This window comes from Schistocerca gregaria, chromosome 3 (assembly GCF_023897955.1).
Source record: "Schistocerca gregaria isolate iqSchGreg1 chromosome 3, iqSchGreg1.2, whole genome shotgun sequence".
NCBI classification, from domain to species: domain Eukaryota; kingdom Metazoa; phylum Arthropoda; class Insecta; order Orthoptera; family Acrididae; genus Schistocerca; species Schistocerca gregaria.
Window position 1 is genome coordinate 614,362,174 of NC_064922.1, and position 16,653 is coordinate 614,378,826.

The 16,653-nt window shown below is 38.2% G+C and overlaps 2 protein-coding genes across 3 annotated transcripts in view; one reads left to right on the forward strand and one right to left on the reverse strand.

Moving 5' to 3' along the window:
• Positions 1-606: 606 nt before the first annotated feature.
• Positions 607-16,653, reverse strand: part of LOC126354396 (uncharacterized) — a 206,305-nt gene continuing 190,258 nt past the window's right edge. The window contains exons 2-3 of the mRNA XM_050004007.1: positions 12,927-13,036; positions 607-685 (exon numbers count right to left, since the gene is read on the reverse strand). Coding sequence (XP_049859964.1) covers positions 613-685; positions 12,927-13,036 — 183 coding nt within the window. The 3' untranslated portion in view covers positions 607-612. The remainder of the gene's footprint in view (positions 686-12,926; positions 13,037-16,653) is intronic.
• LOC126354395 (FAU ubiquitin-like and ribosomal protein S30) overlaps positions 8,908-16,653 on the forward strand; it is a 35,493-nt gene continuing 27,747 nt past the window's right edge. Inside the window, exons 1-2 of one of the 2 annotated variants that reach the window (XM_050004006.1) lie at positions 8,908-9,015; positions 9,261-9,342. In XM_050004006.1, the coding sequence (XP_049859963.1) occupies positions 9,265-9,342 (78 nt within the window). In that variant the 5' untranslated portion in view covers positions 8,908-9,015; positions 9,261-9,264. Of the gene's footprint in view, positions 9,085-9,260; positions 9,343-16,653 lie in introns of both variants that reach the window. The other variant, XM_050004005.1, reaches the window with a different exon arrangement.

Below are 16,653 nucleotides of genomic sequence, written 5' to 3' on the forward strand. Positions count from 1 at the left end.
CCAAACCAGTGTCATTCAAAACAATAATAGACAATGCTGTTACTACTCTGTAAAACAGTAACAGCGTTGTTTATAATTGTGATTTCATTGCGTCTCTTGAAGGTTTTTAATTTGGCAATGCCTTTGTCCAAAGTCATTTTTGGAGACAGTCGATATTGTTAGACTTCCTCCAGTAGGTCATAAAGGTATTTCATATAAAGTTGAAAGAAGCAAGCTTGCAGAAGCCTAGTATCATGGTTTGCCTTGGATGGATCTTCCACATCTTCCATTGGGCTCGTATTTGTTCCCAAATTTTCTTTTATGACTTAAACTGAACTGTAAAAAGCGCTCTAGCGAGTACCAGACAATCATTATAAACTTTTTTCTGTTTTTTCCCCTACAAGTAATTCCTATTAATACATAAAAGAATAGAAGAACGAATAAAAACTTCTCTGCCGTTCTGAAACTAGCTGACACTAGAGGGAATACATGAGACTGCATGATCTCTATAAAGATGTAAGGAATGATTAGCCCGGAGACTGAACAAGCTTTTGGACTGGCTTTACGGTTTCGTTCCACTCCTAGATGTAGCATACTTGATATTGACACAGCATTGTCTAATCCTGAGCCCCACTAAACGCAGTATCTAGCCAATCTTTTCCCAGCAGCTGTTGAATATCTATTAACATATCCTCTGCAGTCTTTCCTGAAATGTGAAAAAAAAATCTGTAAAGCTTAGTAATTACACTTTTTGACACTATGATTTCACATGCACATACATCTATGTGTTGTTTTGTATATACACTCCTGGAAATGGAAAAAAGAACACATTGACACCGGTGTGTGAGACCCACCATACTTGCTCCGGACACTGCGAGAGGGCTGTACAAGCAATGATCACACACACGGCACAGCGGACACACCAGGAACCGCGGTGTTGGCCGTCGAATGGCGCTAGCTGTGCAGCATTTGTGCACCGCCGCCGTCAGTGTCAGTCAGTTTGCCGTGGCATACGGAGCTCCATCGCAGTCTTTAACACTGGTAGCATGCCGCGACAGCGTGGACGTGAACCGTATGTGCAGTTGACGGACTTTGAGCGAGGGCGTATAGTGGCCATGCGGGAGGCCGGGTGGACGTACCGCCGAATTGCTCAACAGGTGGGGCGTGAGGTCTCCACAGTACATCGATGTTGTCGCCAGTGGTCGGCGGAAGGTGCACGTGCCCGTCGACCTGGGACCGGACCGCAGCGACGCACGGATGCACGCCAAGACCGTAGGATCCTACGCAGTGCCGTAGGGGACCGCACCGCCACTTCCCAGCAAATTAGGGACACTGTTGCTCCTGGGGTATCGGCGAGGACCATTCGCAACCGTCTCCATGAAGCTGGGCTACGGTCCCGCACACCGTTAGGCCGTCTTCCGCTCACGTCCCAACATCGTGCAGCCCGCCTCCAGTGGTGTCGCGACAGGCGTGAATGGAGGGACGAATGGAGACGTGTCGTCTTCAGCGATGAGAGTCGCTTCTGCCTTGGTGCCAATGATGGTCGTATGCGTGTTTGGCGCCGTGCAGGTGAGCGCCACAATCAGGACTGCATACGACCGAGGCACACAGGGCCAACACCCGGCATCATGGTGTGGGGAGCGATCTCCTAAACTGGCCGTACACCTCTGGTGATCATCGAGGGGACACTGAATAGTGCACGGTACATCCAAACCGTCATCGAACCCATCGTTCTACCATTCCTACACCGGCAAGGGAACTTGCTGTTCCAACAGGACAATGCACGTCCGCATGTATCCCGTGCCACCCAACGTGCTCTAGAATGTGTAAGTCAACTACCCTGGCCAGCAAGATCTCCGGATCTGTCCCCCATTGAGCATGTTTGGGACTGGATGAAGTGTCGTCTCACGCGGTGTGCACGTCCAGCACGAACGCTGGTCCAACTGAGGCGCCAGGTGGAAATGGCATGGCAAGCCGTTCCACAGGACTACATCCAGCATCTCTACGATCGTCTCCATGGGAGAATAGCAGCCTGCATTGCTGCGAAAGGTGGATATACACTGTACTAGTGCCGACATTGTGCATGCTCTGTTGCCTGTGTCTATGTGCCTGTGGTTCTGTCAGTGTGATCATGTGATGTATCTGACCCCAGGAATGTGTCAATAAAGTTTCCCCTTCCTGGGACAATGGATTCACGGTGTTCTTATTTCTATTTCCAGGAGTGTATGTATATATCGTTTCTAATAAGCAATTTTAAATATATATTGCAATTCTTCTTTCTCCAAACTGCTTTTCCATTTGGAAACTGGAAATTTACAATATTTAACATCAAATATTTCTATGCCTGTGTGTTTCATAAAATTTTGGGCATACAACTACATACCTGAAATTTTATGGAAAAATCATTGTGTTGCGAAAATATGAAGATTCACAGCAATTTTGTTACTTTTGGCACTAAAAATTGCAATGATATGGATATTAACATTGACTAACAAGGAAGAAGGAGGGTGAATATAAGTGTGAGATGAAGTACCTTACAACACTGAATTATTGATTCATCGAACAATATTTGAATACATAGACCGATTGATATAAAGAATATCGCATTGAAGCATGGCCATTTAAGAAAATCAAGAAAATTTTTCGACCTTTTGAAACAAAATTTATAGTTGAAGCATTGAGTGACACTCGGGCTGTTGTGCATGAGAACATTCTAGAAATTTACGGTGAGTTTGATAAAGAGCAAATGCCACAAGAAATAAAAAGGTATCTTATACATCTATATGCAGCTGATACGGGAGTGGACGTCGCTGCTAGCTGGACAATTCAATAATGCCTTCAGTTTATAACTAAATTGGATTTCAGTGAATCGTTTCCCTAGACATCATTTACAATCCAATATTTCTTGATCTTATGCATCTCGTGAGAGAATTTTTTCTAAACTGAATCTAATAAAACACTATCGTTGCCCTACAGTGAGTAAAGAATGACTAGCCAATCTGTACATTTTGTCAACTGAAATAAAAGTTTAAGATAAAATAGATTTTGATGACATTATTGACGTTTCAGTAAAATAAAGGCATGAACGTATGTACCATAATAAATGAGCTTTGTTGCCGGACATATGAAATAAAAGGTAACTTTCTTATTCTATACATTACTATTTCTTCTCACTGTGCCTGATGGTTGCTGAGCTAAATGCTGATTCACAATCTAAGTTTCTCACCTGTATCTTTAGGTATGTATATTAATTACTAGAGCAATACTTGATTTTTTGTCATCCATAACTTCTACTTATTCGTTTTTCACAAAAACACACTAGACATACACCAATTTCGAAGCAAACTTGATACCTAAATTAGTTTCGCAGAGACAGGCATCCAATGGACTTAGTCTGACACTGAGAGCACCTAACAGTTCAATTTGCGCCATAGTCACAGGGAGAGAGAGAGATCAGGCGATTGAGGTGGCCAGGAGATCGCACTGCCACTGCTAATCATCCTCTCCTCTCTGAGCACTCCATTCACTCATGACAAAGTTCTCAAGACTTGCTGAAAATATCCATGGAGTCAGTCATCTTCTGTTAGTTGATCCACATATGGTATAGTATTAAGATGTGGACACCAGACACTGTTCACCAAACACCAATCTTGAGATTAAGCAATGGCCCGTCAAAATACTGATGGGGATTTTTTGATATATGATGGCATGTGTTGTGGAAGGTTACATATCCTGACAGACTGAAACAGGCCTCATCTGATGAAAAGTAAAACTGAAGAGCCAAGAGTCCTGTTTCCACTTCATCTGGAAACCACCAGCTCAACTCAATAGACGAATCTGGGTACTTGAATTCACACACAACAGGAAATTTGTAAGGATACAGGTACAGTTCCTTTTTGATAATGTTTTAACATGCCATTTTCTTTAATTCCCGTTCTGACAGATAAATGGTGTTAAGAGTTCATCAGATTCTTTTCCAGGTGTTCGTTCATTAGAGCAACATTTTCTTTTAGCAGAGTTACAATTTTTATGCTGCAAAGCCCATTTTGCCACTAAATTTGGAATTGCAAGCTTTGCTGGAGAGTCTTAAGCTCTTACACAAACAGTTCTGCACATGTTTTCCACGAATTGTGCTTTGCATAACACTCGACAATGAATGTGTGCTGGTTTATCGTGAGTACCTTTTGTGTTGCATTCAAATGGTTCCTAAACATTCTGCTGCTCTCACTCAAACATATTGACACAGTGAAGTATTCCGGATAGAGCATACAGAAGACGGGCAAGCGCAGACACATAATAGCAACCGACTGGTGCATGGAAATCACGGTTTGCAAATTTTTTGTGGTGCACATTTTTCCTTTTCATTCACAGGGGTCAATTCCGCTTTAGTCTTCACAAATATTTTCTGGATCACTTTTCTTTGCCTTCAGTAAACCTGTTATTTTGTACCTTAGGTAGACACATAAGAACTCAGGCTTAACTTGGTTCTTTTTTTGCAATTGAGGTAGAGAGCACCTGTCTGCTAGCTGCTGTTATCCATTTATTTTTGTGAGACGTTGAGCTTAAAATTGAATTGAGCTGAATGAATTGAATTGAATGCATTTTTTTGTTTAGCTATTTCAGCAATTGACAAAGTCAAGTGAAATATACACAAGTTATACAAGTTATACAGCATATATACATGACTTGAAGATCAATATTCCACTATTGGTTTTCCATAAAATACAATAATTAAAATGAAATAATATGAAAACATAGCGTCATAAATTGCTCAGTTAAAGAAATTATGCTGCACTCTCCAGACCGGTACCACTTGGGTATTTTACAGTCATAAAATTCCTGAGGTGAGTAGCAAGAACTTGCAGCTAACCAACTGAACAATTTGTCTTTAAATAAACCAAATGGAGCTTCTATCCATTCTAGTGGAAGTTTGTTAAACGTCTTCATGCCCACCACTTCATAGCTGTTCCGTGACTTGGATAATCTGTAGTAAGGTATGTCAAGATGGCTACTATTTCTTGTTCTGTAAGAGTGTACATCTCTCCTACACTGGTATTCTGATACGTTACTCTTTATATGTAGTAGGGCAGTGTAAATATACATATTTATAACAGTTAATATTATTAAGTTGATGAACAGTGGTTTGCAGTGGGCCGGTTTATCACTGTTTCTGGTAATGCGAATTACTCTCTTCTGAAGTACCAAAATGTCCTGAAGGTGTGAGCTATTGTCCCATATTAAAAGCTTTGGAAAAAACATAGGCCAACCTTACATAGACCGCAGCTACATGGTTTTTTTAATTGTTTAAAAAACACACCACTGTAGACAGCCTTGCACTATCTCTAACAATACCTAAGAACTTAATACTATCGATGAAGTCTTCTACTGGCAGATCTCTTAAACTAAATACAATCTTTTGAGTTTTACTCTCATTAAGAAGGAACCCATTAGCTCGAATCCAGACTGATGCCAGTGATATTGTTTCAATTGCACAGTATGGAGCATATTCATGTCTGAGCTGATACTGAAAAAAGTGGTATCATCTGCATAGAGAATGGAGTGAGTATTTGTGTAAGATGGTAGATAGTTTGTCATTAAAATAAACAGCAGAGGCCCTAATACTGAGCCTTGTGGCACACTGCACTTAACTTCAGCTAGCTGTGATCTCTGTTTACCAATACAAACAATTTGTTTAGGGTTGCTGAGGAAAAATTCGAAAATGTTGTCAACTTCACTGTTTGTGATTCCATAACAAACTAGTTTGTTGAGGAGTGACATATGCTCCACACAATGGAAGATTTTGCTAAGACCACAAAAGGTGCCCTGAGCAAAATGTTTCCTTCATAAGCATTAAGCACTTTTTTAATCAGGGAGTCAATGGCATGGACTGTGGATTTGCCCTTCCTAAAGCCAAATTGTACTGCAGTAATAATGTTATTACATGCCAGATAATCACACAACTGGGAGTTGATTATGGATTCCAAAACTTTAGTTAAAATAGGTGTCAGAGATATTGGGCGATAGCTAGATGGACAATTTTGTCTCCTTTCTTGTAAATGGGCACTCCCCTAGATAATTTTAATTTGGGAATACCCCTTCAATTAGACATCTGCTTATACATTTAGTAAGAGGATATACTATGTGCCCAATTATCTTTTTTAACATATTGCAAGAAATACCACATATATCTTCACTATCAGAGGCCTAAAATTATTTATAACAGTTAAAATAACATCTGGTGTGACCTCTGTTAAAAGGAATTTATCTTTCAGGATGTAGTCTACATTATGATATTTAATGAGATCAGTTACAGTTTCTTGCGGCCTCCCAATGCTTTCCCTAATTTGGTTAACAGATTTTATACAATAGTTATTAAATTCATCTGCTGAAATTTGTGCTTGCTTTTGGCCACTGAATTTATTATAGTCCATGCATTTTTGCATTTATTTTTTGGCGACTCAATGCTAACTAGGTTATATTGTTTTTTGGCCTCATTTAAAGCATACTTATATTACTTTTGTGCTCTTCAGTACCTCTGTTTAGCCATATCAGTTTTCTGAAGCCTGTAACAATCTATAAAAAACAACAACCTCTTTTCATATTGGTTAGTTGAGCGGTATACCACAGATTCTTATCCCTATGTCTATTACTGTTACTTTTAGGGTAAACTTTATACTTGTATTGAGGACAGTTGGACCCAAATACATTTAAGAAAGAATGAAAAAATCTATTGAACAATGTATTGGCAGAGCCCTGAGGATTATTGTTAAACATATGTGACCAGTCATAATTACTAAGTGTGACCATGAAATTAGACAATTATCCTTGCATTATTGGTTTTGCAATGACTATTTTAGGCTCTTTAAACCCCTTATAGTCCATATTGGGCCTAACTGTACCTATTTTTACCCAAACTGAGTCATGGTCCGAGAAATCGAAGACAGCTACATCTGAAAACAGTAACTCTCTGTTGACATTTGTTAGTATGTTGTCGAGACAAGCGGACTGTCTTGCGGGTTTGCAGTTCATAAAAATGAAGTTGATTTGTCATAACAGGTTTTTAAATTTATTTTGGTGTGCACATCTTTGTTTACATCAAATGCAGCATTGATGTCACCACCAATCACTATACTATTTTCTTCCACTGAGAGCTAAGAAAGAAATTTAGCAAAGACTCACGTTTTTCTTAGAATATTAGTGGACTTTCATCTGGCGATCTATAAAGAGATACAATAGCCATTACCTGTGGCTTCAAAATATTGCGCAGAAATCCGAGATCTAGTTCATTACTACAATTTATTAATCCTTTCTAAATGTAAATTGATACACCCCCATGAATATGCTGTTCTGTGCTAAAGTGTTTGCAAAGTGGAAATCATCTAGTACATGAAACGATATTTCAGTTTCTTTACGCCAGTACTCACTTAAACATAATGCATCAAATAAGTTCTCATTTGCAAATTCGTTTAAAATTACGTGTTTTCCACTTATACTTTCAATATTGACATAACCTATTTTCAAAGACAAATTTGGTGAGTAATTTTTGTATGGGGGCAATCGTCACTACTGCTATATTTCTCTCTAGTGTTACCGACATTTATTATATTATCCTTATCTTTGATCTGGTCGTCCAGTGTGAATCTTGGCAAACCTGTTAGTCTCAGCCCTTCTTTACTACCTTTAAAAAAGAGTTTCCCCTTTATCTAAGTGGTATTGACTCAGAGCTACCGTTTTTTGTTATTCCTAACTCATTGGCTACTTTTATGATTTCATTACACACATACTTCTTTCCGTGTTGATTCAGATGGAGACCATGAGCAGCGTGTAATCTTGTACCTAAGTTAGTTATGTTTACAAAACATTTTTAAAGTATTTATAAATTTTCTTCATTTACTCTACTCGCTTAACATTCACACAAGACCAGGATGGAAGATCATGCCGAAATGGTATTGAAGTGATAAGGATTTCCGTATTTTGTAGTTCCTGTAGTTTGATGATAACAAGAAGCCCTTTCTTTCATTTCTCGCTACCTTCATTTGATCCAGCCAGAAAAACTGCCAGTTCAATGGCGTCTGCTGGTGAAGAATCTGCTACAACATCTTTAAATTTTGCACTAGGTTTTATTGTGGCTGATATATGGTGGCTTGAATTGTTCTCAAATATATCCCTTTATTTCCTTCCTTGACTCTCTGCACATACATGTATTTTTACAGACCTAGGTCTGCAATTGCAGCTTGCTTTCTTGGGGTTTTCGGTTCATTACTTCTATTAACAGTTGACGTAATATTTTTAGTGCACCCATTATTCACTTCACTTCTACTGACAGTTGATGTAATATTGTTGCTACACCTGTTACTCACTTCACTTTCAGTAACCTTACTTAGGTTAAGCACCATGACTTGTGAGTTTATTTTAATGTTTTTTCCTGTAGCATCAACATGCTCAAGGACAATAAATCTTTTTCCAAGGGTGGAAAATTTACACAGTCTCTACCGCGTTTTGTGACAGGAACAGCCTGCTATTGTCTTTGTAGGCCTACGTTGATTGCTTGGTTCTGCGTACAGGACGCTAACCTCTTCTTGGGAAATTTGTTTAATGAGATTCAGATTAATTGCTGAGTATTCCTTCTTCAGTTGTTCGTTTTCCTTAACCAAAGCTAGGTTATCTTCAATTACCACTGATAAGATACCTTGTAGAGTATTATAGTCAGTGTTTAACTCACGTTTGTCTTCCTCCATCAGCGCCATATTGTCCTTAATCTTTTGGAAATTGGTATTCAAATATTAATTTAAGTAATATGCTCTAGCAGTGACGAGTACAGCGGCACTGCAACACATTTGAATGTGAGTCGTCACACAAAAATAGATGGTCTACTGGGCATCATCCACCAGTTGCTGCCTGAGTTATTTTATTTATGTGGACATCACTAGTATCCCAGAGTGGATGTTTGTGGGTCGCAGGAAGTACTACGCGAATGATTTGGAGTTCTTTGGTTGTTGCTGTGTAACATACCGTGTCTCGTGTCGTAAATTTCGAGTGCGTATATTTATTTTGCTCTTCTTGCTACTTGTTAAAAGAAACTATTCGATTAGCAGTACAGTAAACGTAAGTTTAGTGAATTTCTGTAGAAAAGGTGTTTGTTATGTCAACATTAAGGAAACGCTTACGTGCCGTATGGCAGACCTGATAACGAATTATTCCAAAATTATCGGTTGTACACAGTAGTACGCGTTACATACAGTCCGTTCTTCATGCTAAGTATAATACCTTTTATTTTCCAGAAAGATGATGCAAATTCACGTTCGCGGTGTGTCTAACCACGTTGTTGAGTGTGAAGGAAGTGAATCCATCGCACAGATCAAGGCAGGTAGTTTATGCAGTTTATTTTCCAGTTTGATAGATACATTTTTTACCTGACACTCAGATCGAGTTTTAAAATTAGGCTAAGTTCTGAGTAGCAGTAGGACTTTCTATGACCCCCATCAACCAGTCTATTTATACTGCTGGATGACTGTAGAGGTTTCGTTTTGCATTTCAGCATTAAAAGTCCCTGTGTTACTGTTACGAGTGAAAAGTGGTAATAACCCTAAATTGCAAAATGCCATTTTTAAACACAATTGGAAGTATTGAAGTGCCTATTAAGTTTACAAACAGTCACGTTGTATTTAATCCTTGTTGATGGAAAAAAAAGGTCGACTGATTTTTATCATTATAAATTTGCACTGGGTTCTTTTTGATGTGTTAGTTATAAGTTTGAGGCACATTTGAAATTACTTTCGGGCGTATTTCACACTAAGTTTATTACATTCTTCCACTTTCCGTTTGTTGTCAATGAGCTATACTGTAGCTGGGTAATAGTGTAGTGCTGAAGGAAGGCGATTCAAGTGTGTTTCATTTACCCATTATTACTTCTTCATTTCCTTAGTTTAAGGACCTGAAAACTTCCTCCAGGACTGCTGATAATAGATTTTATGACACAGAAGCCGCCTGACTGCTTTTTGAGGTCCGAATTTCTCACTATTCTGATGAAGCCTAGTTGAAGTTGTAGCATCGACATTTATACAGTCAGCTTGATTATGTGAAAATCAAGGAAACAGGAAAAAAGTTCAAATTATGAAGAGTTCAAAATAACAGCAGATCCAGTAATTCAATGGGACAGAGGAAAAAATTAAAATAAAAGAGAATTTGGTGGAAAGTACATAGTAATACATACAAATTGAGTACACAAGGGAAATCCCGAAGCGTCCGATCCCGTCCGTCTGCTTTGCCCCATGACGTCACAAATATGGCGGAAACTACCATAAACCACGATTCCAATGTGGGAGCAATATAAAGTCAGTACGTTTAGATTAGATTAGATTTACTTTCATTCCAATTGATCCGTATTGAGGTCTTCCAGGATGTGGAACATGTCGGAAATACAACAATACATGACAAATATTTACAACTAAAACAAATAAGCTAATGTACCATTCCTCAGGTCCCAAGTGGAATAACCGTCATTTTTTTCATGAACACTATATGAAAGTCATTTTACAATTATTAATGCACTAAATTTAAAATAAAAAAGTTTTTTATTTATTTATAAGGTAATAAACCTGTAATACATCTACTATAATACATATTTACAATGAACACATTACTGCACTGAAATGGTGCAGAAGTTATATATACACAAATCAGTTGAGGACAAAAATACATCCAACAACAAACACACAGGCTTTCCACAAAAAACCTAATGAGACAAGCGCGGGAAATGGGGTGTTTTTGGGTGGGGGGCAAGCTAAATATAAACAAATTTAGACACCCAACCACATACAAAACCACACAAAACGAAAAAAACCGACATCACGTAACTCCCTGAAAAATACTAATCACAATATCATCTGGAATCGGACACTTCCGTTGACCTATATAGCTCAACAGCAGCTACCGATCCCATAAATTAGGATCAAACACTTCCCTTGGCCTATATAGCTTAAAAACAATATCAACATACACAGCCACACATTGAGATCGAACGCTTCCCTAGACCTGCGCACTGTTAATTTTATCCGTCATATCCATTCCTGAACATAAACAACAACAGATTAATTTTACTAAAATTACCACACGATGTACAGCGAACAACACTAAATTAACCTTCACACAAAATCGTTAACTTTCTCAAATGAATTCCACTACAAACACAGCCGACACTCAAACAATTCTGGATAATGAGCAAAAGCAAACTGAGCCCATTACACCACACAAACAAAAACTCTGAATATACTACCAGAGAGCACAACACAACGACATCTACAAACACGCCACACTCACAAACCAAACTCAGCGCCGTCATGACGTCACACACGGCAACACCCTTACATCACGGGTCAAAGCTGACGCCTGGGATCAGACGTTTTTGTCGCACCAACACATGTATACATTCATCTTTATATTAGTAACGTGCAAAACTACATACCATATATAAGATACCAATGAAAATGTTACACATCATTTTGAAAAATAGTTGATTTTCTTTTGAGAAATGGCTTGCAGCTAGCATTACCTAGCAAATTTTTGACAGTGGTCAGAGCTGAGAACAACTCTTGCTTGTGTCAGTTATGAGGGCTTAGAAATACAGGGTATGGATAGATGACCTTGCCGGGTTAACGGAAACATCAGATTCCACCCATCTGCTTTGACCAGTGACGTCACCAATTTGGCAGAACCGACCATTCACTACTACTCCCATATCGTGAATATGACGTCAGTACGTAAACATGACAGCAAAATACAAAAATAGATCGATAAATGATCAAACACATATTCCTCTAAAAATATAATGAAACTAACAGGACAGGTGGGGACAAATTAAAAATAAACACATGCGACCAAACGAAACCACAAAAAATAAAAAAATAAAACGACCACAACCTTCCCAAAACCAACTAAAAACGATATCCACCTGATTGGATTCCTCCCCGTGACCTATATAGGTCAACAGAAATTACCGATACCAAGTCATAAAACCCTAAACAACCTCGTACACAGTCATCACTACCCCAAACACACAACAAATTTGGAATCGAACACTTCCCTTGACCTATGTAGCTTAGCAGCATCTACTGATACCACACTAAAAATCTCAAAACTTTCACCAGTTATATTTAAGACATCTCCACATATAGCCATCCCTGGTCCTAGACGCCGGAATTTTAGTAAGCCTCATTTCTTCACGACATACTGAACATATCACGACTTCAGCCAACAGGCCGAATAGCTGAAGAAATTTTACTAGAGACAGCGCACTGACCCCATCAAAACCAAAAACTGTTGTCCTTGTCAGTCGTAGCCATACCAACCAAAGACATAAACAACGCAATTTACCAAAATTCACACACAATGAACAGGGGAAAAAAAACTACAATAATGTCGACATAACAAAACGAAAATTGTTAACTCACTGAAAAATATTCCGCTGAAAGCACAGTCACCACCGATACCACACACATGCGATGCTACCACGCAGATGAACCCCCTTACGCCACATGACACACTACCCATCAACACACCACCAAAGATAACCATTGAGCGCAACAATATGCCACCTGTAAACATACCACATATGCGAACTGAACCGAAAACATCACCTAACACACAACATATAAACACAGTGCCAGAGAGCACCACCGATCACATCAAAACGGCACCTACAAACATGCCACTCTCACAAACTAAACTCTACGCTGTCATGATGTCACGCACCAGAACAGCCTTACGCCATAGGTCAAAGCCGACAGGTGGAATCGGATGCTTCCATTGACCCACCTTGTCTTGTTCATTGTGATTGGATGTGGCAGTTCTTCTTAGTTACCTTTGTGGCAGGCCAACAGCTCAGTGTGGGTTGGAACACCGTCAACAAGATGTCATCAACATGAATAAATCTTTGACGTTTAGCTTACCATGGCAAGGTAGAAGTTCTGACCCTAAGTGTGGTGGGATTGAATTTGTTAATTCTATTGACTCTGACTGCTGTGCTGAATTTTCTCTTCTTATTACAAACCCGCACTTTCTGAAACAGTTATAAAAAATGGTGAAACTGACATTTTTCCAGGCCTTATCAATAACATTTATAGTGATCATAACCGTTATGTATGCCTTCTCACCTTTTACAATACTTTCCAGCTCAAGTGAAACAGTTTCTCTGTCGTAGAGTTTTAAAATTTTGTATTATGCCCTTGTCCAATAGTTGCAATATTTGTAGTCTTTGGTGGGGAAAACATCAGTTTCGTCTGATCTTGTGGTGATGAATTGGAATGTACAGTGCAGTGGTCCAAAAACATTAAAATTTTGCATTTCTCCTTTTTCGTACCACCATTATCTAACATCAGCCATTCATTAAACAATTCTTTCATCATCCATGATTTTTTTATTTGAGCAACAAGGTGTTAGGAATGATCTGATTCCCATCAGACAGCATGGTTTCGCACATCTACCTACTATGAGTGGTTTTAGCTTGTTAGGTCCATCCATTACAGGCTAGGGCAGTTATTCTGTCCTTCTTCAGTTTCTCTCCAGAGAGAGAGAGAAGTCCGTTTTCATCTGTGTTGACTACGCTGCATGGGTCATAGCCATTCTTTTAATGTGTTAGCATGACATTTTTTAGAACATTGAGTCACCTCTCGCTTGCAACAAATCCTTCAATCATGGGAGACCAAGCTAAAAACTTGTCTTCTTCCTTCAGCCTGAAACCACTCATGGGAAAATTTTGTCCTCCACATCGATTTATCCATTTGAGCAAGCACTTCACAAGATAGGTAAATTCCCCTGGCATGACCTTTTTCTTCCTATGCCTGAGATACTTCCAGTGACATGTCTTCATTTTTTTTAAAAAATCACCAACAATGAATTTTTAAATTCTGCTCTCCACAGCTTCAATCACAAGCGCTCTCTCCCTCTCCCTCCTCCTCCCCCCCTCCCCCCCCCCCCCCCAGTAATGTAAATGCACTTGCTCCTTCTAGCACTCACGGTGTTTCATAGTTTCAAGAAACATGCATTGACTATGACACAGTATGAAAGCAGACTGCAGGCTGAGTGGGATACAGGTCCGAGAAACAAATGGTTGATCTGAGCCTGTACAGGCAATCATAGGAGTAGTGGGACTCATTGAAAATAGGTTGGATTCTTGTATAGCTTAAATAGTGAGCTGTAATGCCTACCTAACATAGTTCTTCCCCCTCTAGTTTTTAAATTTCTCTTATGAGATTACCATTCAGCTTTTCACATTGTCTTAGAAACATTTTCAAATAGTGTTGCTCAGTTCAGAATATTCTATTATTTCACCATTACTGTCTTCTTGAAACTCGCACATTTCCTCCTTTTTATTTTCTCAACCCTGTAGTGTATATTGTTTCACTCTCTTATCTTACATGCTTTCCAATTTCTTTGCTGTTTAACAGGTTACCAGTTTAATTTCCATTTGGTCCTTGCCAAGTCATTTTTCTATTTGGTTTCTATCTCACTGTGGAGTAATTTTTGTAGGTTTAATTCCTACTTTTGTATTAATATCCTTGTCTTGTTATGGGATTTGATGCCATTCACTGGTTTCTGTAAACTTTAATAGGGTGTATCTACTTATTCATCAAAATACAACCAGAATGGTACTTAGACTTTGATGGTTACAATATATTTTTAAAACAAATATTTCTCTTATGTAGGGTGAAGTGGGGTAAGTGTAACCATGGAGTTAGTGTAACCACAGCTTATGGTGCCTTAAAGAAGCTGTATTTTTACCTCTGATCTATGAGACATATTAATTTACTCCTTTCTTTGTTATATTTAACCATAAGTTGTCAAATCTGACATAAATTGGTAATTAACTTTTTTACTTAAATTGACGTCTACGAGTAGATGACATGCCCAGAATTTGGTGGTCTGTCATTTTTGCAGTTTTAAAGATAACTGTACAATTTTTTGGTTACAAACTAACTTTTGCATGGCAATTTCAAATATGAGATTCATTTTACTCTACTGATAAAGCTCTTGATATGCTAGGCATGGTTACACTTACCCCAACTTTTTCCCATGTGGGGAAAGTGTAACAGGGGGGGGGGGGGGGGGGGGGCTACACTTGCCGCAGACAAACTTAACGGAATAGATTTATTTATTTAAGCTGTAACCTTGTTTTTGCTATCACACTAGATCAACTAAACTGGCCTTTGTGTGCATACGGATACCAGAATACCTGATGTGCTGGATTTGTAGGCCTACTGAGTTTGTGTGAAATATATTTTATTTTTTATTTAAGTCTACTCTATTTTTAATCTTTTATAAAATATGACAGTCCGACAGTGTAGTCCCACTGGTAAAACAATAAAGAAAAGGATTGCACCAGGAGCTGAAGTTATCACTTTTCAAGATGTCAATCTATAAAGAAAAATATTTTAAAGGAAACAAGAATAATAAGGAGAAAGCAAAACAAAAAAGCATTATCGACATAAAAACGGGCTTGGTAATGAAAAGTAAATCTTCCAAACAAAGTGCTGTTACTTTATTCAAAATGTCATCTGGGACAGTTGTGGAAAAAAAAAAAAAAAAAAAAACCCTGATTGCTCATGTGAGTAACAAGAAAGAAAGACTGGAAGGTTAATCAACAAGTGAAGAAAGTGAAACTGAAGGAGGCCTTTTCTTTAATAAGTAGTGATGAAGAAAATGGGACCATAGTAACACTGGACGATCTCAGGAAAGAAATGATAAACTGTGAAGAAGAAAGAGGTAAAGTTTTTTGAAACCAAAGATAAAATTACAGTTGGAAACTATGTTCTGGTAGCTTTTGCAACAAAATGTAAGAAAGTTCATTTTATTGGCGAAATTACCAAAATTACTGATTTAGGAGATCCAGAAGTGCTTTTCCTCAGATGCAAAAATAAGACAAAGCATGGCACCACATTCTACTGGCCTGATAGAAGAGATGAGACAGGAGTTCCATCCTCATGTCATTTCAGTGCTGCCTGAGCCTACTTTGAGTTGCAGTGGAGACCTGACATTTGGTGTTACATTTGATTCATACAACATTCAGTGGCTAAATAATAGTTAGGGCCTAAGTGTGAATATAATAAGTTGAGTTGGGGCAGTTTAGCGTTAAACACAAATTGCCAACAACTTTAGTTCAATTACCATGAAAAATAATAGAAAGCGAACTTATAAAGTGAATTTTTCTTTCCTCTTGATACTAGATATTTTATTATTTTTTTTAAATTGCCTACTAAAGAAAAGATATTACTTTTGTAGAATTTAAACTAATAAATTACTGGCCTAAAACAAAAATAAATCTATGAAGCATTCTGTTTCAGTGTTTTATGGTTTAGGCTAACACTTATTTTTTAGCTTAGCTAACATTTTCTGTGTATTTCATAATATACAAAGAGGCATGTGCAAAAAAGTTCATATCTTGAGTAAAATTTAAGATATTTCAATAATTTAAAAATCCTAAAATTCAGTAAAAATTGGGTAATCAGGTCATTTACCCGAAGTCTCTTTTACAATGCTCTGTATGGGTACAATAATGCGGGGTTACACTTGCCCCGAACCATGGGGCAAGTGTAACCTCACAACACAAAATTTTGAAAACAATTAATTGACCATATAATTACATTTTTCAGAAACGAAATGTAGATTGTTTAAAAGTCA